Source organism: Oryx dammah, unplaced genomic scaffold, assembly GCF_014754425.2.
Source record: "Oryx dammah isolate SB20612 unplaced genomic scaffold, SCBI_Odam_1.1 HiC_scaffold_9, whole genome shotgun sequence".
In the NCBI taxonomy this organism is placed as follows: domain Eukaryota; kingdom Metazoa; phylum Chordata; class Mammalia; order Artiodactyla; family Bovidae; genus Oryx; species Oryx dammah.
Window position 1 is genome coordinate 8,121,503 of NW_024070193.1, and position 22,912 is coordinate 8,144,414.

The following is a 22,912-nucleotide window of genomic DNA, read 5'->3' on the forward strand; positions in this document are numbered from 1 at the left end:
TAGGATTCTGAAACAATAGCTGTGCTTTAGTCACCAGAAGCCAGCAACTGTCTTATTTTTTTCCTTTATTCCTTTGATGTATTTTAAAAAATTCTTCCATCATAAACACATGTAATCTATATATACTTAACTTTAAAGAAAAAGACAATCAACTTTCATAAGAATACTTAAATATACTATGTATAAAAAATGAGTGGCTAAAGGAAATACTGAATATGGTGGAAAATAAACTGATCTTTTATTGCCTTACATATAAAAGTAACATGAGTTAGACAGAAGGCAACATTTATTCATTCAAAAATGTTTACTGTTTATCAAGTATGCTTTAATTCTCTATTCTAATATCCTTAGACACTCTCCACCACTCTTATCCCAACTCAATTTTATATAGATTCACTGTTATAGATTCTGTCCTAACTCCTTTTTACAGAATTTCATGGGGATTTGGGGGTTCCACACAAACACTTAGTAATTTGGAATTAAAGGTAACGTGACTATCAGACAAAGAAGGACTTGCCTATTCCAAACATCATTAGGGACAAACTGCTCTCTCATATATATAGAGAAGAGATTTCTATTTAATTTCCTAAAATAAGTGAATTAAAAAAAAAAAAAAAAACTGGCTACCAAGTGTCATTCTGCACAATAATCATTATTAAACTTCAGTGTAATAGGCAAATTATTTTCCTAAAAGGTATCTAATCAACTTCAGCAACACAAATGAAATGCAAGGTGATTAAAACCTAACTTACGAAGGAAGGTCTTTAGCAGCTCTCAAGCCCCAGCCTTTCTTTTCTGTGAGGATGACTTCCACATCTGCATGCTGTTTCCTCTGAAACCGTCTATTGGAACAATAATCCCCATTTGGACACCGAGAAGAACTGAAAAGAGACAGGGAGAAAATTAATTCTTCAAAGCAGCAAAAGAACTAAAAACGTGTTCACTAGAATTATGTAAATATATCCATATCTTTATGGCATAATCAGCAAGCATATGTGTGGTAAACCTCCAAGTGAGCCTTCCTCAATAATTCTTTCCATCATGAAGGGACTCCTTAGAACTGAGTGCCTACACTGTTAAACACATGGTGCCCGAAATACAGTCTATCAACTAGTCACTACCCACCCCTCCCTCAGAGTGTTAAGACACATTTTCAGACTGCATGGAAGCCTGCGGCACTCTGACAACTATGCAGAGCTAACTTATCCTCAATCGGCGCACCTTCTCTTATATTCCACTCCAATCATCACTAATTTCATCTTTTGAATGTAGCTAATTATAAAGTCATTATTACACATATCCTTGTTCAGAGTAAGCACAACATGAAGTAGCAAGGCTCTTCCATAATGGATTCTGGAATAAAATTAAAAATTTACTGAATTCTTAATAGTCCTCTGCCCATGGAATTTCCCAGGCAGGAATACTAAAGTGAGTTGCCATTTCCTACTTCCAAGGATTTTCCTGACCCAGGGATGCAACCTGCATCTCTTACATCTCCAGCACTAGCAGGTGAATTCTTTACCACTAGCGCCGCCTGGGGAGCCCACCTATACTATAAAGCACCTTAATAATCTTTCACTGGTTAAAAATGATACAATTTTCACTGATTGTTTTTTTAAAAATCACATTTTTTAATGTAAAGATATTTATTATTTATATGAAAAATACTGAACCAACTGTCTATCAATAGAATATTAATATTTACACGTTAACTATGAATAGAATACACAATATAGTCAAGGGAAAGATTTGGGTAGGTCAAAATATGTAGCTCTGACTAGGTCTCCAAAACATATTAAAAGTGTGTGTGGCAAGTGAGGGGGAACAAAGTTTCACAAAGTACATACAGTAAGAATATCATTTTTACACATAAAAAAAGGAAATGTCTACCTCTGCTGCTACAGGCATAAAAATTATCTGGAAAGATTACAAATAGAGGGACTGAAGCTTAGAACAAGACATTTTACTTTAAGCACTTTTGAAATGTTAGGATTTTAGTTCATTTTATAGTAAAAATTAAAAAATACCAACACTGACTTCTCAGGACATGAACCTTACAAGAGGTAAAAGGAGACTGGGTAAAAATTAATATTGCTATGTTAGCATCAGGGCTACTTTATAGAGGACGTTCAGTGTGTATCATGATCTAATGCACAATGTGAGGGAAATCTGTCTCCTTATAAACTGGAGACTGGAGTTTTCATCTCTAGTTTCACACGCGAGATTTCATGGCTCATAAATACTCAACAGTAGGAGGAGAAAAGTCAAAATTTTACTCTTAATAATTCTTCTCAATATTTAGAGACATTTAATAGAATAACTGAGCAAAAGCAGAACATTCTAATTTACTTACCATTCAATCATGAGAAGACGATTAAGACAATCTTCCCCACATGCTATTTCACCTTGAGCTCTTTCATCTTTAGAAAGAGGTGTACACTCACATTGCATTCGCTTAATATCCCGATGGGATTTATTCTTCTTTCTATTAGATAAAATTTTATTAAAATTGGTTAAATAAATGTCCTAGCAATGATACAATACACACAGTCAAAAAATGCCAAATTTCATTTGTTTTCCATTTAATGATTCTGGTTAAGTCAATCATTTAAAAAGACAAAAATGTCAAACCACTAAGCATTTATGAGACTGAAAACACTAAGAACTGTGTTGCAAAACAGATGAGAGGAAGCCTCAGCCTTGGCAAATGGGAAGATAGGATAAGCTCAAGTCTGTTATTTTGGACTCAGCCTTCTTTCCTAGTCCTTGTCATCTAAGCCTCAAATTCTGAGCAGTTTCAAGTTAGTACTCATATTTGGCTCCAGAGGAAAATTGGAGAACTCATCAGTATCAGGTAATAACACAGCTGATTAATTAAAGTTAAGAATCAGTCCTTATGGACTTCTTTGTGGTCCAGGGGTTAAGACTTCATGCTTCCATTGCAAGGGGGTACAGGTTCAATCCCTGGTAGGGAAACTAAGATCCTGTATGCTGCCATGTGGTCAAAAACAAAACAATCAGTCCTCATGGTTATACAAATAATAGTTGAGATACTAGGCTGAGGAAGAAAAGGGGCTGCTAAAAAACAAACAAACTAAAAGAACAAAAATAGGAGTTTTAAATCAAGAATCTAACTCAATCAAACCCTTTAGAGACTCCTTCGGCAACATCATTTTTGTGCAAATCCTGTTTTTAAAAAATTCAAGGACAGATGAATAAGTTCCCCTTCTTAAGATGAGGGAACTATGACTTACTCTTCAAGTAACAGACAAGTGAAGAGCACAGCTGCTGCTCTAGGAAACTGTCTTAATCTCCTAACTAATCTGCTTTCACCTTCAACATTAGTTCTTCTACAGTCCCAGTTTTTGAAAGTACCTAACCAGGGTCATGAGAGTTTTCACCAAGTTGCAATAAGAAGAATGATTCATCTGGATCAATTAAAGAAATAATTCATTAATACGCGTAAGAATATGCTTTGCCTGAAGAAAGATGACTAAAGATAAACAAAATACCTTCTCGCAAGTTCTTAAAAGCTATATATAAAAGCAGCAGTTTTATTTTGTATTGCTCCAGAAGACCAGATGAGGACTAACGAGCCCAGATTTCTTTCAGGTAAGCCTATTTTCACTAGACATAAGAATGCTCATACTTGACAGTAACTTGTCTTCTCAGTGGCTTCTACAAATGCCCAGCATATGTCAAGCACTTTAAAATGCTGCATATGTGCTAAGTCGCTTCAGTTGTGTCCAACTCTTTGCAACCCTATGGACTGTGGCCTGCCAGACTCCTCTGTCCAAGGGATTCTCCAGGCAAGAATACTGGAGTGGGTTGCCATGCCCCTCTCCAGGATTTAAGATGTTGTATATATATAAATGCTTCCCCCTCCAGAAGGCCCTCAAATGCCTCTCACCAACCAAATTTATCGTGTATAGTCTTATATGTATCTGGAACTCACTGCTAAATAAAATCCAGAGAGTTGGGTTAATTTTATTTCTATTCCTGTAGAAAGATCATGTAAGTTGCATGACTCTACTCACAAAATAGCTAAGGAGTACTACTTAAAATAGTCAATATTTTGAAGTTAAACCTAATTTACAACTAGATACAAATGAATGTTACTATAAGAGGCTCTTTTTATCTTTCAAAAAAAAAAAAAAAAAGTGGTTTTTTTTTTTTTTTAAATAGGAAAAACTTCTGATGGGTCTAACGTTAAGATGAAGTCTTTTACCTTTTCCACAGTGGAAAATGTCTTCATTTTAAAAAATTCTGAATGCTTAAAGGGATGATGGCTAAGTTGATTCTCAACTAGAGGAGAAATTTCCAAAAGGAGGTAGGTGATTAGGAGACTATAAACTTTTAAAACACATATTCAACATATATTTACATTGAGAAAATTAAGACTATCAGAAAGAGGTGAAAGAAAGTTGACCAAGAAGCTCTGCTCTAGAGGATTATGTTTTCATTAGCCTATTCTCATTATACCTTATTTCCTGTGAGGGATTTTACCATTTATTTCCTAAAAACTCGTTATCTTATTGCCAAGCTTAATCTATTAGCATCAGATTTTAAAACATGACAAAAGAACACTGTGTTTCAATCTAGTTCTAGTTTGTAAAGTACCTAAAGATATTTTTCAAAAATATTCACAATGAAGAAAAAAATATCCAACATAACTTTTTTTTTCTCTAAGAGCAGACTATTTTACTGAAGTTTTGTTCCACTTTCTACTCCAGGTTCATTTAAGAAAAACTGGGTTGCTCTATATACTTTGGTTTTAATGTACTTCTAGAACCAGAGGTAAAGGGAGGAAAAAAAAAAAGCAGACATTCCTTCCCTGAGAGGAAAAAGAAATTGAGGGAGGGACTCTACCACCACCAAATCTAAATAGGCAAATATACTTTTTAGATTTTTTAATTTACATTTTATCATACAACATATTTCATAAAGTTGAGCTCATATATTAACTTCCAAAAGCTAAGTTTTTTCCTACAAAAAGAGGTTAAAACTTCTCAGACAAGTATTAATTTGGCTTACCTTTCTGTTAAATAAACATTTTCTTCAATCAGATCAAAGTAACAAGGCATCTTCCCTTGCTTGGCATATTCCTTCCACCGCTGGGGGTCCCTGAAGTCCTCCATGACACAGGAAGGCCCAACCAGCGCTGAGCCGAGGGGCACTGCGGTCTCTCCCTGCTCTATCTCCACTCGAACTTTCTTTCTGTCCTGAAGCTCACCATCACTTTCAGAATCACTCTCCAACTCCTGTCTTCTTTTTTTAAGAGGTCCTCTATCTTTCATATCATTTCTGTCTAAGTTTTTCAGAAGATCTTTCTTCTCATTCACAGCCAAAGAGTCCTTAATGGAATTGCTGCTTATTTCAGGTGCTTGCACTGAACCCTTGTCCTTCTGAAGGGACAGAAAAAACTTACTGGACTGACTTGAAAAGTGAGATCCTCCACGTTGATCCCAATTCTCCTCCTCTTCTCGGTCATCTGTTAAGGAATCTGGTACCTGCCCTTGAATTCGATCATACACAAGCCCAGCTCCTGGCGATCTACTCGCTGACCTTGGATCCCAGTAGCCATTGCCTTGCCAGTAACTGCGCACCCCGCTACACTGTTCTGCACTTTGCTGATGCTTGTGTCCGCCACAGGCTCCATAGCTGCTGTCAGGCTGCTGATATGTGCTGGTAGGCTTTTCTTGTTGAGAGAAGTCCCACCCTAGGTTTCTGAGCTCCTCTGATGAACAGAAGCCATCCATGCGGGAGATCTCACAAGAAGAAGAAAAGCTTGAGTCTGTTTTTCCCAGTCGACTATCTGCCCTGTTAGGAAAAGTAGTCTGTTGCCGAGACTTATTTGAGACATCTTCAAAATCATCAGAAGAATAAACTGGTAGCTCTTCTTGCTGCTGAGAAGCTATTTTAGTTTTCACTGTTTCCTCAGAATTTGAATGACCTAGAGGGTCGGATTTTATGTCTGGATGACTTGTACTATCAACCCCATCACTCTGAGGATGAGCAATTTCAGGCAGGTGATTATCTATCTGTTTTCGGCTGGGCTGTATAAAAGAAATTTCGGAATTTTTCTCTGCTGCTTTATGAAAGAAGAACTTCTCAGTTTGAGGACAGGATTTACTTGTTATACTCTCAAATTTTTCCTCATATGAATGTCTCCTTGGCTCCACTCTCTCATCTTCCCAGTGATCAGAATAGTGTCTGTAACTCTGACTGCTCCGAGAAGAACAAGGACTAGTTTCTTCCATGGTCAAAGTAGAATTCTTTGGCACAACCACAACAGACTGAAGACGGTTTCTTGGAACACTGCTATCATCAGAATCTGTATCCTCTGAATCACTTTCATCACTTGAACTTTCGGAAGAACCAGAATAATCCTCGTGGACAGTAGATACGATCTCTGAGGCATGGCCACTACTGTCACATTTTAAGGTATATGTTACACCATCACTGTCCTCCATAGTTAGATTCAAATCACACGAAGAAAATACAGCCTCTGAGTCATCAGAAATATGTGCATGTCCTCTTCCACCTTCTTCATCTAAAGAGATCTCTGGTCTTCCTCTTCTATCAGGCAATAAAGAGTTCCCTTCTTCATGAGCCTCCTGCACACATTTCTCAGACAGTCCCTTATTATGCCTGCTATCCCATGAAGCAAATCGCCTTCCTGAATCAGGAAGGTCACCACCTACTTCTATTACTGTTTCTTTCTCTGCATGCTTTAAAAACTCTGAGTTTTTACTCTTCAGCACAGCATCCAAAACTGGAGATCTATTTTCTCCACGTTGCAAGAGAGTTAAACTGTTCACTTTTATTCCTGGGGGAAGACTCTGAAGAGATGAAGCGATACATGAGCTCCCTGGAGTTTGATATAAATCATCAAAATGATTAACAGAAGCTGAACTAGTACTACCAACACTCTGCTTATATTCTCCACATGCAAATTTTGAGTGCTGATCGGTTAGATTTCCATTATCACATATAACTGTTTTTGATTTCAAATGCACATTCATAAAGCTATTTGAAGACATCTTCGAGACTAAAGGCTCAGTATTTTCAGCTCCAGAATGACATGAAGAAGGGTGGTGGTCATTTGAAGTACAGTATATACCTGAATCTTTGGTTTTACAGCAAGAAACTCTCACCTCAACTGGTTCTTTAACAACTGTTTTGGAATAATCTATAGTCATAACTGGCAAAGAAATGAGTCGATCTTGGTGTGGTGACACCAGAGGTTCTGTTTCTCTCGATGCGCTTTCTGACTTACTATGCTTCATGCAAGTATCATCCAAGTCTTCTTCTTTACATCTATTAGTATTCTGAAATCCATTTGATGGAAGCGCGCATGTTTTGACCGCGGGGGACACCTCTGATCCAGTCACACTATCATCAGAAGACATCAAAACAGTGTCATGTTTAGAAGTGCAAAATGCTGCCAAATCAGATTCTGCCCCTGGAGACCCATTTATATTTAATTCTGTGGGACAATAACTTCTTAACTGATCATTCTTCACTTTACATAAAGAGTCTACTTCTTTAATACTATCATGGCTATCATGTCCTATAAATTCAGACTTAAAAACAGGCGATCCATCTAGCTTTTTAAAAGTAGGTGAATCATTTAATCGATTTGATGGAGATGGAGACCGAGTCTTCTCTCTCTCAGGAATTTTACTAATCACTCTTAATTCACTACCTTTTGAACAAGGAGTCTGTAAACTAAAAGAATGAGACTGTCTGGTTTCCTCATTCAATTCTGTACAACAGAAAGAATTTTTAAATTTATCAGACTTGGATACAGGTTTTGAAGGGGCAGATTTGTAACGGGAAGCATTGTTATCATGCTTGGAATATGATGACCCCCGTCGGAATCCGAGTTCATTGGGGGGAGAACAGCATCTTTTCATTGCTTCATTTTCTGAAGTCCTTTTGGATTCTCTTTCTAATTTGGAAGAATACTTTCCTCTTTTCTCAATCTCTAAGTAAGAGGACTCAGTTTTGCAGTCTCGGTCAGATTTAGAATAGGATGATGATGTCCTTAGGTCTCTGTAAGAGGAAGAATGAGATGAGGTGCGCCTTGAGTGTGTCTTCTTATACTCATCTTCTGAGTCAGAACTCTCTCTTGCCCTGCTATCTGTATATGCCCGAGAATAGCGAGTCCTTTCTCGATAGGGGGAACTCCTATGGTAGCGACGATCAGAGTCATAATAATGGGATCGTTCTGACCGAGAATAAGATAAACTAGTTCTAGAGCCTCTGTCAGATCTAGACCGAGATCTGCTCCTCCTTCGTTCTCTCTCTCTACAGCGAGAAGACATATACCGAGTATCTCTTTCAAGTTTTGAGTAGTTAAAATATTTATCATCTCTCTCTGTTTTAGATCGTGAAGATTTCCCTAAATCCTCACTTTTAAAAGTTGCTAAGCTCTTTTTTGAATCTCTTTCTCGGTCAATGTTTGCTGAAAATTTTAAATCATGCGATCTTTGACTTGAGGAAGTCCGTACAGAATCTTCATCAGATTCTGAACCAAGAAAGGTGCCTTCAGATTGTGAGGATTTCTTCTTAGAACCTGTTTTTTTAGAGCTCAGACTACTCTTGGAACTATCTGGAGTTTCTTCTTCCTTCCCAATATGGGAATCTTCTTTTTGTGAAGGAGTATCTGCTTGCTCATTCAAACTGTGAGTTATGTGTTCTTCTGAACTATTAGATACAGGGTCCTGTTTAGTGTCCACTTCTGATGATTCTGGTACAAATGTTACTGGTGGCTCCTTCAAGGCTCTAGCAGCTACATCTACGGGTGCTGTCATCAGAACTGTAACTGGCATGTGTGGCAAGGCCACTGGCTCTGTTACTGGTGCTGGTGATGAGGGTGTTGTGGCTTGGGGAGGTGGAGGTGGTGGAGGTGGAGATGAGGGTGGCGAGTCTACAGTTGTTGATTCTGCTATGACTGCTGGTAATGGTGCCATGGGAGGAGACAGAGATGCCACTGCTGTGGCAGCAGGCAGCAGTGGCCTGGATGTTACATGAAGCAGATGTTTCTTAAAATGGATTTTGCCCAATTCTACCCTTGATTTCGGTGGCGAAGATTCTTCTGTAGTAGATAATGTATCTCCAATGTCCGTCTTAACTTTAGGGGTTGAGTCTACTTGAAGAGGTACAACTGGGGAATTTGGAGTATCATTTTGCTTTTCATTGCCAAGTGCAGTCAGAAACCTGTTCTGCAAAGTTTTCTTTGTAAGGCTGAAGCTGAATGACACCTTCTGTCGTCCCTGTTCCTCCAAATTAACTTTTGTCTTAGTGCCTTTGGGCAAAAACCGACTAGAAGCAACACCTTTGAACATTGGTCCTTTGATGAAACCTGTTTTCGGCACATTTTCAATCTTTGCCTGTGAATGAACAAAAAGAGCAGTTACTGCTACAATAAAGTTACTTTTATTTTTTATTTATTTATTTATTTTTTATTTTACTTTACAATTCTGTATTGGTTTTGCCATACACTGACATGAATCCACCACGGGTGTACATGCGTTCCCAAACATAAACCCCCCCTCCCATAAAGTTACTTTTAAATGGCTAGCATCACAGTTTAAAATGTCAGAGAAATGAAAAAGTCCTTTTTAATGACAAAAACAGCATCAATTTCATTAAGCTATAAAAGCATTAAAAAAATCCTCTTTATTATGGAAAATTTTAAACATACCCAAAGGTAAAATAGTTTAATAAACCTCTAAGTACCCATCCTCAGTTTCAACAATTATCCATATTTTTCTACTCTTATTGTCTCTTAAAGGATTTTACAGTTTTACAACTATTTTCGAAGCAGAATTTAAAAAATAATCTGATGTGTATTTCAACATACACTATAAGAGGACATGTGGATAGACAGCAATAGCTAACATCTCCATCATGAAAAGACTTTGTTCTTGTCCCTATCCTGTAAGAAACATCATAAGTCATTACAACTAGTGGTCTTCTGGCATCACACAGAATCATCACTTGAAGGGACTACTTGAGGGGACTTCCCTGGTGGTTCAGTGGCTAGGGCTCCACACTCTTAGTGCAGGTGGCCTGGGTTCCATCCCTGATCAGGAAACTAGATGCCACATGCCGCAACTAAGAGTTCACATGCTTCTACTAAAGATCCTATGTGCTGTAGCTAAGACCCAGTGCAGCCAAACAAATTAATAGATTAAAAAAAAAGAGAGAGTCACTTGGGTACTTGGTAGAAATATAGATCTGTGACAAAACTCCAGGAAATATCAATTCAATAGCTCTAAAGTGAACAAGAAGTTTGTTCTGTTTTCTGAAAACAAGCATCTCAGGCAACTCTGAGGGACTTCCTAGATGTGGGGAACCGCTGGTACAGAGCAGTTTCCCACCTCATTCATTTTACAGATGAGGTAACCAAACCAAATGAGAACCAGGCCTTTCTGCCTTCCTGAAAATTACTGTCCTGGCACATTACCACTACATCTGCTGGGCCCCATACATACCCAGGCCAAGCGGACTTATAGTCTTATCCTACTATAAGCAACAACTACAAAGTATATATCTAAGAAGACTTTACCCTTCATTATTTGCCAAACCACCAAAGGAACTGGTGGGCTTCAGAAGTTAAAGGCTTAACCTCGGTTGTAGACAGAACATCAGAAAAGTCTACAGCAACAAACTCAAGTCTAAATTAAAGATAGTACACTTGCCATCTACAACATTTTTCTAATCGATGTTCTTTAATCAACTCTGGCTATTTAAGAGAACAGTTTTCCACTTCAACATGGTAAAAATCTGAAATCAGTTTTCAAAAATTATACAGTAACCATTCCAGTGGGAAAGTAAACATTTTTACATGCATTATCACAGAGCAGTGGTCTTCAAATACTTCTTAAGAAAGAGAATTCACTTTTCAAGTTAAATCTTACATGGAAGCTCAATGCATAAAAACAGTAAAAATACACTATCTCAAGTTGCCAGCTTCCTTTACCTTGACAAAAGCTCTTGAAGCTTGAAAGTTTAAAAACCATTTTCATGAAATATACAACATCCCTCACTGGAATGAATTATTACAGATCCAAAAACAAAATTAAGCAAAAACTATTACTTCATTTCATATTCAAAATGATAGCTAAATTTTGAATGTTTTCAATCTCATAATAACTGAATACCTAATTAAATTATACTTACCTCATTTTCTTCTTCTCTATTGTCATCCAGCCAAGAAAGCATGCAAAAGAATAAAAAATAAATCATAAATACTTAAAATGGAATGAAATGTAAGTTGTTTTTTATTAAAGCTTAGGATGCATACAACCTCCAGGTATATTCTATATGGGCTGTCCCTTCATAGCCTTAGTTACATTTAGCATAGCAAATATTCAATGAAGATGGTGTTATGCACTGTGCTAGGTGACGGAGAAAAAAGGTGATTAAAGCAGAGTCCTTCCCCTCAAGAAGCTCTTATGGTTTTCTGTAAACATAATTGTTCTAGAAGTAATTCCAACATAAAGGAGCAAATAAATACAAGGATAGAAGTTCGCACAAGTATAACAGCAAAGAGGAAGATAAGCAACTTAGTTTAGTGGAAGGATAGGAATGCAAAGAATTGTTCCTAAAAGATCTTTTTAAAGACATTAATGAAATTGTTAGGCCATAATTAATAGCAGGAATCAGCCACAAACGTTTTTAATAGAAGAACACTTGCTTTGGTAAGTAATATAATGTCAAGAGCAAAGAATAGGAAAGTTTGAAGGAAAGTTGATAGAACAGGGGTAAGAAGTCACAGGTAGTACTGAGTCTCCTGTGCCCTCGCCATAAAACATAAAAACATAATGCAAAATCATGCATTTAACTCTCCAGCATGAGATCGTGCTAGAATGCCTTGTTTCTTCTTTGGAAAAGCTACTACAGAAGAAAAATCAGAGGACTATGCAGCCAATTTTCTGTCAAAAATGTACAGTATGCAAATCTGCAGCTTACTGAAGAACTGTATTTAAAGAATTTTGACTATCCATGTCAACACAAAGACAAATCTCTGTTAGGTCACAGGACACACGTGGAAAAAAAGATTTAATTAATAGTTTTTGTCACAGAAAGCTCAAAGAACCAAAGAATGACATGATTATTCAAATCGACCAATCAACCAACTTCTCAGGAAACACAGGAAGTTTCCAAAGGGAGGACACATATAATGAGAGAGATTCGGCCATATCAACAAGATTCATAAACATAAACAAGCCAGATAGTAAGGAAATGTATTTCAGATACCATGTTACACAGGAAATGGTTATACTTAAAAGGACATAATTTTATTTACTCTGGAAAAAGACAAGTTACAGGACCATAGCGATGTATCTCAAAGTATCAGAAAACTTAGAAAACAAAATAGCCTTATTTTTGTACAATTCCAAAAGTTGGACCTGTGACCAACAAAAGTACAGAATGACAGATTTTACCTCATTTTAAGTTAGAATATGTTAGTTTTCTTTATTTGAAAAATACATGTACACAGGGAAAAACATAAAATTTACAAAAAGATATACAACTAAAATTAGATCTACCTAGTGGAGACTACTGTTATCTTTTGCATATCCTTCCAAAAAGCGTGTGCTTATATGGGCATACACATTGCTTTTAAAGGAGAAAAGACATACACAAATGGAAATTATACCTCTCTACCTTTTCTGGGCTGAAAGCCCTGGATATAATTACACATCAACATACTTAAGATATAGCTTCAGTTGTAGTTCTACCAGCCTAACAGATATCTATAGGTCATTGGCATTTTTTCTTTTTTCTGGGAAGTGCTTTTTTCAGCTCCTTTGCCACTGATTACCTCCTGAGTTGTCAGTCTTTCTTACTGCTTTATGAAAACAAAATATGAGGTAGCTGCAACTGGAATGTGCCTCTGTACTGGGTACTTAAGTTTCCTTGTCATCAAAAACATTTAAGAAAAATCTGGATAAGAACTTCCCTAAGATCAGACAAAATTCTCATCCTAGATATAAGGTTATAAAAGTGAAGCCCTAAAGGTCTCAATCCAGGATTTCAGTTTACTGAATTTCCTGAACCATACATCAGATACAGCATTTTATCTTGATTTTAATAAGTAAAGGCTTTAAAGAGTCACTCCTTCCTAATCTTTAATGCTTTCTTACTAAAACTCAAATATTCCTCAAATACTTAAAGCTGGTGTTTCTCATATCTGAGTGACACATGGGCCTCTTTTTATTTTTTTATTTGCTATTACATGTGAATCTGTATTACTTTTGCATTCAGTGCAGTAGATTTTTTTGCTTTTCTTTTTTTAAACACCGAAAACATTTTGTATTGGGGTATAGCCAATTAACAATGTGTGGCAGTTTCAGGTGAACAGTGAAGGGACTCAGCCATACACACACACATGTCCATTCTCCCCTAAGACCCCCTCCCACCCAGGCCGGCACCTGGCACTGTGCAGAGTTCCCTGTGCTATATACTATACATCTGAGGGATCTGGATGAACGGTGCATAAGAAATCCCTATTCCTTTTGAAATCATTCTATAAGCCTGAAATTATCTCAAAATTTTAATTATTTTTCAACATAAGATAATAAAATGTGAAAAACTATTAAATATCCTCACAAAATCCTTCATCCTTTAAGAATTTTTTTTTTTTTTTTTAAGAGACTAATGGACTCGGGTATCCTAGAGCCTCAGCTGGAAAAACACTACCTGAAATCTTTCTAAACTCATATTCAGGTAGGCACTGAACTCAACTCTATAATAAATAGAGTATAAAATTGCAGAGACAGTATTGTGAAGAGACGAAAACTCAAGAGAAAGGAGAGAACTGGCTGATAACAAAAGGAAGGAAGATAACTGACAAAACGGAAGGCTAGTATTTCATAACACTGCTCATAACATTCAAGTAGGACTCTGAGCTCTCCAGGAGAAAACTGGTTTGCTATACACACCAAGGCCCAAGTAAGAGCCATGGGAAATACTGGCAAGGAATCCTTCTCAAGTACTGAGTGATTATCTCCAATATTAGGAAAGAAGCAAAATTTCACAGCTGCAGCCACCCTCCTCCTACATCATAAACTTTGCAGAATGACAATCACATATATAGCCTTGATTTGCATTTATTGTGCCTGTTTTCCTCTTTCCTTACAAAGAGACAAAGGTATCAAGATATAACAAGATGTTATATCTTGTCCTTACTGTATAATCTCCTTGGGTTTGCCAGTCCCATTCCTAGCTTAAATTCTTATTACTTTTTGAATCAAAGAAATTTCCTAACAATAATATCAGGTTTTAGCTTTCTCATTTTAAACAATTCTCAAAGGAAAAGAGGTCAATACCTCAAAACTGACCTGTAGAAAAAATTAGCCATACAAGTCATAAGTTATAACATTTGCCATCCTCTCATCCAAGAAATGGAACTCATGAGGACAAGTGAATAAAAACACTGATGAGAAATATATATGATTTACGTGGACAAAAAAATAGCCAGGAATACCACTGCTTTTTATCAAAGGCCTGGAAACTTTAGGCAACTAACCTGAACTAGTGACAACAGACTTGATAACATAGGCGCTATTTATCATTTGCTCTGACGTCTACATCTTCAACTAGCATAGTATCTCAAACACAGAGTTTTGACTGATAAGAGTTTCACGTATACAGATTAAATGTTATTTTTTAAATGTTATTAAAATTACAGCAGGAATATTCTCACAGTATGGCATCTTTTCAAAGCTATCTCTAGTTATATAAATAAGTACAGGTCAAAACAGTATTTCTCTCTCCCATGTCATATTCATCACTCTTATATCCCCAAATAGTTGAAACTTTAATGTGGAGTGTCTATAGTAGAGATATCTTCTTTAAACAAGAAATCACTTTGTAAACACAGCTGATCTCCAATGTTTCACTGAAGAGTTTCTAGTCAGTGAGGAAAGCTAAGAATATCATCCCAAATGTTACCAATAGTATGTATACCTAAAATGTTTCTAAATTGGTCTTCCAAATTAGCCTCCAGCAACACTTGCATGAACTATGTTCTCCTGTTAAAGTAATCTGTTTTCCAAAACTCATAATTGGGCAGAATGGGGATCTAATTTGAACATTTTAGGGCTTATTATATACAAATGAGTTTCACTACATTTTTCTGTTTTGAGTTAAATCTCTTAAATTACCTGTTTTATTTTCCTCATTAGCAAACTGTGGGAGAAGGTATAACCATTACCAAATAACCTTCAAAAGACATTATGTATAAATGCTGAAATTCATTTTTAGTACTAGCCAATGAATCACGATAGAAAGAGCTAAAGGCTAAGTTCTTAGTAACTGGACCACGTTATGTATACTACTGTTTACAGCCAATCAGACTGCCAGCACCACAATAAGTAGCTAACAGAATATTTTCCATTTTTCCATGTCTTTCATTAAATGCTTTACATACAACTAGCTCATCTGATCCTCAAACCTAAGAAGGGTATACTACATATCTGTGTTCCCATTTTCACAAATGAAGAAACGTAAGTTATAGCTAGTAACGTGGCGGAGCCAAATATTCAGGCTGTTTGACTGCAGAGCCCTTGCTCTTTAAGTCAAATATTTATTAGCTATTACACAGAACTGGGAGAAAAAGAGTAAAAAGTTTCAGAGAAACATATTTTGATTTAGTGTAATAGTAAATGTATCTGCCTAGCAACAGAAGGGGCTGCATCATGAAATAGAGAGTAACAGAAGTGTTCAAACTAGAGTCTTGATGATCATGTGTCTGTGTTTCAGGGCAATCAAACAGATGGTGAGTAATAGCTGTTCTTTATAGGAGAATTCTAGCTAATAAATGCAATAATCATCAATGGCAGCAAAACCTAGCAGATGAAAGGTTGATGAGGAACTTTTGTAATGAATGGATCAAGCCAACTGCACTAGAATCCGATGATTAATTTTGACATCACTAAAATTAAAACCACCAGATATGTGCCCTCTCCTACCTGCGGCCAACATGATGCAGTATGTAACTGGAAAACTACTAGCAGGAAGGAGGTGGGGTGAAAGGCCTGATATAACTACCAGTCTTCAAAAAAATGTAGCAAACATATAAGAATACTATCACAGATTGAGATTTGAAATCTAGGAATCACATGATTACTTAGATCTTGATGTATTTTTTAATAAATGAGCAGGGACAGTTTACTAAATAACATTAAATATTTACTGCCAATTGCACTAGATATGACTGGAGAAGGACATGGCAACCCACTCCAGGATTCTTGCCTGGAGAATCCCCATGGACAGAGAGGAGCCTGGCGGGCTACAATCCACAGGGTCACAAAGAGTTGGACATGACTGAAGCAACTTAGAATGTGTGCATGCACTAGATATGACAATGATATTGTGGTTATTTCTAAAGCCTTTCTTACTTCTGTAACTATGAAATGATACAATACCTGGGGTGCTTTAAAATATTCCAGACACAACAGAAGAGTGGGAGACAGATGAAACCAGAATGGCAAAGCATTAATAACTGCTGAAGCTTGCTGAGTACACTGGGCAGAGCAAAGCGTATTCATCATACCATTCTCTCCTGTACGAACATTTGAAGTTTTTCATAATAAAAAACGCTTAATGTTTAATTGCAATACGAAAGAGGATAACCAATCTGCAAACAAGAAACCATGTGTGCACATGTAGCAAGCAAAGTGCTGGCAAAAGATATGTATTCCTATTACCACCCACCCAATCACCCACCCACCCACAGTCAGGGCCCACTCACCTGGCTGTGGCTGAGCATCAAACCCTCGACCCAAGCAAAAGTAAGCACCAGGATTTACCCATCCGGTTTAGAATTTATTTCTCTGGTTCTAAGATTTAACTCCCCGATAATTAACCAAAATAAAATCATAAATATGTAACCATAGCAAACATTATGCATGATGGAAACATTTTCTATATATTAACTTTTGCCAAATAACATCAATACACAGTTCTACTTCAGAGTCATTTTAAAATAGTTAAGGTGAGAAACTTAAAAAAAAAGACCAGCAACAGTGATTATAAAGCAATTTTGTGTTTGGGAAGGAGAATACTAATATTCTGAATATTTTAACCTATTTTCCACCCATTTGCCAATCTCTTTGGATAAGGCACCACAGTGCTAAATTTTCACTTCCTGTGAAAATTATCTTTTGAGTTCTCAAAGTAAATCTATTAATAAAAACAGTATTCTTATGTCATTTTGCAAATGAGAAATCTGAGTGCAATTTCCACTACCAGATGTCAAATTCCAGATATATACTATAATAACGCATAATAACTTCTATACCATGTGTTTCTAGTTTTAATTTGTATCTCAAAAGTCAAGTTACACTAAATTACAATTTTGAAAATGTAGTTGGTCCACAGCCCTAGTCAAGTCCCAAAATATTCTAGTCATCACAGAGGGTCGGGGAGTGCCAGCAACAGCTTATTGTTATGAGGTCAAAACTTATGCTCTATAACAAAGAAATACTTCAAACTGACAAGGGAGATGCCCACCTCACAGAGAAACAACAAAGAGTAAACAAAGAGTAAAATAAAATGTTGGAATTAACAACAGTAACTAATACCATATCCAGAAGTGCAACTAGGCGATTGGGTTTTCATGTCTACCATCAACACCTATAAGAACACTGAAAAATCAAGGCTGACACTGTGTAAACACTGTAACTAGTACAGTGTAATGAAAAAAGTACTATACGACTCAGCCAGTTTTCTTTTCTAGGGCCTTTCGTTCAGAAAGCATGCTCTAATCCCCCTTCTACCCCGTTGTGTGTTTCCAAAACACCTGATGGAGAGGCACAACAGAGTAATAATCAGTTCAGTCGCTCAGTCGTGTCTGACTCTTTGAGACCCCATGGACTGCAGCACCACACCACGCTTCCCTGTCCATCACCAATTCCTGGAGCTTACTCAAACTCATGTCCATTGAGTCAGTGATCCATCCAACCATCTCATCCTCTGTCATCCCCTTCTCCTCTCACCTTCAATCTTTCCCTGCATCAGGGTCTTTTCAAATGATCAGTTCTTCGCATCAGGAGGCCAAAGTACTGGAGTTTCAGTTTCAGCATCAGTCCTTCCAATGAATATTCAGGACTAATTTCCCTTAAAATTGACTGGTTTGATATTCTTGCAGTCCAAGGGACTCTCAAAAGGTCAGTTAAGTCAGTTAAAAGTCAGAAAAGTCAGTTAAACTGGATTTGAAAACCAACTCCAATACTTTTTAATCTACAATACTAAGAACTGAAATAGTAATACTGTAATTACTTCAAAGACAATGAAAGGAGAACATCTATTTACCATAAAACTCTTCACACAGAAAATATTTGCAAACGATGCAACTGACAAGGAGCTAATACTCAAAACATACAAACAACTCGATTAAAAAAAGAGCCAATCAAAATATGGGCAGAAGATCTTAATATAGACATTTTCCCCAAAAAAGACACGTTGATGCCTGATAGGTACACGAGAAGATGCTCAACATGGCTAATTACTAGAGAAAAGCAAATCAAAACTACAATTACTACCTCACATTGGTCAGAATGGCCATCATTAAGAAGTCTACACACAACAAATGCTGGAGAGGGTGTGGAGAGAAGGGAACCTTCCTACACTGTTGGTGGGAATGGAAACTGGTGCCACCACTACGGCAAACAATACAGAGGCTCCTCAAAAGGCTAAAAATAGAGTTGCCATATGATCCAACAATCCCACTCCTGGGCATATATCCAGACACAACTGCAATTCAAAAAGATACAGGCACGCCTATATTCATAGAAACACTATTCACAGTAGCCAAGACATAGAAATAATTTGAATGTTCATCGACAGAGGAATGGATAAAGAGGCTGTAGTGTGTGTGTGTATTTATACGCGCTATATGTATATATAAAATGAACCACTACTCAGCCATAAAAGAAGAAATAATGCCATTTGTAACAAAATGGATGGACCTAAAGTTATCATACTAAGTGAAATAAGTTCTAACACAAAGCACAATACACTGTCCTACCTAAGGCAGCAGTCATAATCTCTCTCAGACCACCACCACCAGATCGCTGGGTTCCATTAGTTTCTCTTCACCAAGATCAACAGAAAAAGCCTAAAAAGTATTTTGAGCACCAATCACTTTCATAAGCTCAACACATACAACTCAATTCCCTGACCCCTCTTCTCCTAATCTAATAGTTATTTAAGACGGTCTTACCATCAGTGTTAGTATGATTATAATTTTCCTCATTCACTCTATGAGGAAAATAGGATAGAGTTATGACCAATCAGATCAACATTAACGAAGCACATACGACTATGTTCCCAGATGCTACTTACTGGGATTCCTCCATTTAAAAGAATAAGTCTCAAAAAATAAATAAATAAATAAAAGAATAAGTCTCTAAAACATACTTATCATGGTCCTTGGATTTTCTAGAACTAGGACTACAAAAGGCTTCCCTGGTGGCTCAGACATTAATGAATCCACCTGCAGTGTGGTAGACCTGGGTTGAATCCCTCGGCTGGGAAGATCCCCTGGAGGAGGGCATGGCAACCCACTCCAGTATTCTTGCCTGGATAATCCCCATGGACAGAGAAGCCTGGCGGGCTACAGTCCATGGGGCTGCAAAGAGTCAGACATGACTGAGCACAGGACTACAAAATCCCTTAGGTCCTAACAACAGAACCAACATGTCTAAATCATGCAACAGAACGGATAAACACTAAGACAGGCTCCAATGAAATGTCAGCCTTTCTTTGATGGTCTGTATGAGGAACCATCCAAAGTATCTTAAAAGTTAAGAGAATTATAAAAAATACACATGCATACAAATATATCTTTTAAAATATTTGTATGAAAAATTAGTAATAAAAATACTTAACAGGTACATGTCACAAAAGCACACGACTAACGAACTGAACAGTTAGTATGTGCGTATCTGAAAAAAATTTCCTATCAGAGATTCCAACTTCTGCTCCAATTTCATAACCTCTGACACTATCATTATCTTCTCCAATAATAAAGAAAAGTAGCCAAAGAAAGATGAGCCCCAAATATTTTTTGGTAGACTCACTGTCTCTCTATAATACACAAGAGTATTCTATAATTGGGGAAATACTGGTTTTATATTTAACTATCACTGTTTCAATTTACTATTTAGTTATTAACCTTAATTCTTTATACAAAACAGTGTTAATCTGCCAAGACGACTACATACTGTATTTTTCATAATTTAGCAACTGGTTTCCTAAATAATTATACTCTCATATTTATTTTTTAATGGATACGGTAAACGAGCGAAAATAAGATACCTATTACAGTGACCCTGAGGAAAACCTCAGGAGTCCATTTTAACCTATTTCTAACAAAGTGTTTTATTGTACCTCAGAACTCATTTGTTTTCTACAGATAATCTTTAAAATTTTTAGCACAGAAGCAGTACCACAAAAAGTGTAGCTTATGTTTTAGAACTGATATAGATATGAGAATTGAGGAATTAATTGAAGAAATATACATTTAACCAGGCAATTTTAGAAAGTCTGTGTGTTCAGTCAGCATCAGAAAAATGGACTTCTCAAGAAAGGGTTTTTGCAGTCATCTATATAACTTATGAAAAACGTTAGCCCTACTTTACAGTCATACAAAAATTCATAAAAATTTTAAACATGACATCTTCTGCCTACTAAAGTAGAGCATATGTAATTAACAATTAATCACCAAGAAGCTAAACATCACGCAAAAGACTCAAAACACAAGTTAGTCCATGAGTCTCCAAAGAGGTAATCATGAAGCAAATAGTGGTGATTACTGTACTCTCTCCCCAAAGAGAGTCTAACTGCATTTGGCAGGAAGTGGGCAGCAAGAAGAGCTACAATCAGAAACCACCTCTTGCTCTAGGTTCTTGTACACCCACAGCAGTGCTCCCAGTGAGCAGACCTGGTAGAAGCCTGCCAGCAGGATTAAATCCCTATCACTACCCACACCATCCTAAGGATATTTTCACTAGTGAGATAGCATGGGACAGAAAAGGCATTCTAAAATAAAAACACCTTGAGAACCTCAGACGAACTCTAAACCTCCATCTAAATGACCAAAGTATTTGCTCAGTTGGAAAAGATACTGAAATAATCATTAAGCTTAATTAAAAAAAAACAACCTACCAATGTTATACATGAATTCCAAAGCTGAGGGACTCAAACACAACACCTGATTAGCGTACAATAACCAAAAATTACACAAAATAATTGCCTCTCATTTGAATTCATGAAAGTACACTTACAAATGTAAATCCCATTATGAAAAAAAAAAAAACTTACTGAATCTTCAGTTGACTAGGTTGTTGGCTAGCTTCAAATTAACCATTTTCAAGAGACTGCTCTTAAATACCTTGAGTTAAGAAAACCAACTAATCCAAGTAGGGCAGGAATAAAAGCTATTTTAATCCATCAACACCAGACAAGACAAACAGAAATAAATATGAACAATAAAATAGAATTTTAAAAAAGAAAAGGAAAGAGAGAAGTGTAGGAATCAAACTCTAAACAGAATCACGAAAACGCCATTATAAATTACCAGATAAACTCACCCTGTGGGAAAACAATTGGAAGGAGACACTTTCCATGCAGCTCATGTCCTAAGGCTTTTAAACTACTTAACAGGATATAAAATAAATCAACTTAACATGGCACATTCACAATATAGAGTATTCCCTATTAAAAAAGATAAGCACATCTTACACACAAATTCAAGCAGGCAGATGATGCAGTATGTGTAGTAGACAGAAAGATCTGGAAAGGTATACCCTGAGCTGTGAGTAGTGGTCACCTCTAGGATGAGCTGGATTTGAAGAGATGGAGCCAAGAAGAGATGCTAAAGGTAGACTTTTACTTTTTCCTCTGTTAAGTATATTATCTTGCCTTTTGCAATAAGCATTTATTGTTCTAGTAATTAAGAAAGAAACCATTTGTGGATTTTCCCGGTGGTCCAGTGGTTAAGCCCCTGAACTTTCTGTGCTAGGGGAACTAAGATCCTGCCTGCATGCCTCCAGGTGCAGCCTAAATAAATAAAAAGAAAAAATGAAAACATTTCAAACCAATATCAGATATTGTTACTGTTTTCAAAATATTTATGTTTAGTACAAAGAGTTAAATCTTCAGAGATTAAAAAAACATGACAGTTAAACACAGTATGTAACCCTAGGCCGAAAAAAGAGGACACTATTGAAGTAACTGGAACACTTTAAATATGAACTATACATCAAGTGTATTATTATAAATGTTAAATTGCCTGAAGAGCATTCTTGTTCTCAGGTTATACAATGAACTATTTAGGTAGGGGTAAAGCGTCATGGTGACTGCACCTTACACTCAAATGGTTTAGCCCAAAACAAACACAGTGTGGCAGAAAACAACAAAATTCTATAAAGCAACTATCCTTCAATTAAAAATAGATTAAAAACAAACACACACAGCTATATATATTTTTATAAAGAAAGATAAAGCAAATGTGGCAAAATTTCAACAACTGATCAATCCAGATGAAAATATGGGAGTTTTACTATGCTATTCTTAGAACTTCCCTGAAAGTTTGAATATTTTTGTTTTCCCCAAATAAAAGATTCTTTTCCCCTAGAGAGCGGATCTCTCTCAGAAAGGAAAAGAAAGAATTCTAAGCCTGAATTTCAGTGACTACAGGTGTAAATGTTTCAGTTTCTAATATGAATCGTGTCTCAGGGTCTTACAATAGCCCTCAGTACATACATTACAAAATAAGATACTCTACAGTATCTCACAAGAACTAACAGAAATTATGAAGCTGGTCAACTTTTTATTCTCGCATATGACTATTCTTGCTTCTCTTCAAAAACTGACAATGCTCACA

At 36.6% G+C, this 22,912-nt stretch overlaps 1 protein-coding gene across 2 annotated transcripts in view; it reads right to left on the bottom strand.

Annotated features, from left to right (window-relative positions):
• SETD2 (SET domain containing 2, histone lysine methyltransferase) overlaps nucleotides 1-22,912 on the bottom strand; it is a 75,090-nt gene that overhangs the window by 44,812 nt on the left and 7,366 nt on the right. For both annotated transcript variants that reach the window (XR_005722167.1, XM_040246841.1), the window contains exons 2-5: nucleotides 11,194-11,209; nucleotides 5,035-9,398; nucleotides 2,354-2,485; nucleotides 753-881 (exon numbers count right to left, since the gene is read on the bottom strand). Coding sequence is in view for 1 of the 2 variants with exons in the window: in XM_040246841.1 (XP_040102775.1) it covers nucleotides 753-881; nucleotides 2,354-2,485; nucleotides 5,035-9,398; nucleotides 11,194-11,209 (4,641 nt within the window). In the remaining variant the exon portion in view is untranslated. The remainder of the gene's footprint in view (nucleotides 1-752; nucleotides 882-2,353; nucleotides 2,486-5,034; nucleotides 9,399-11,193; nucleotides 11,210-22,912) is intronic.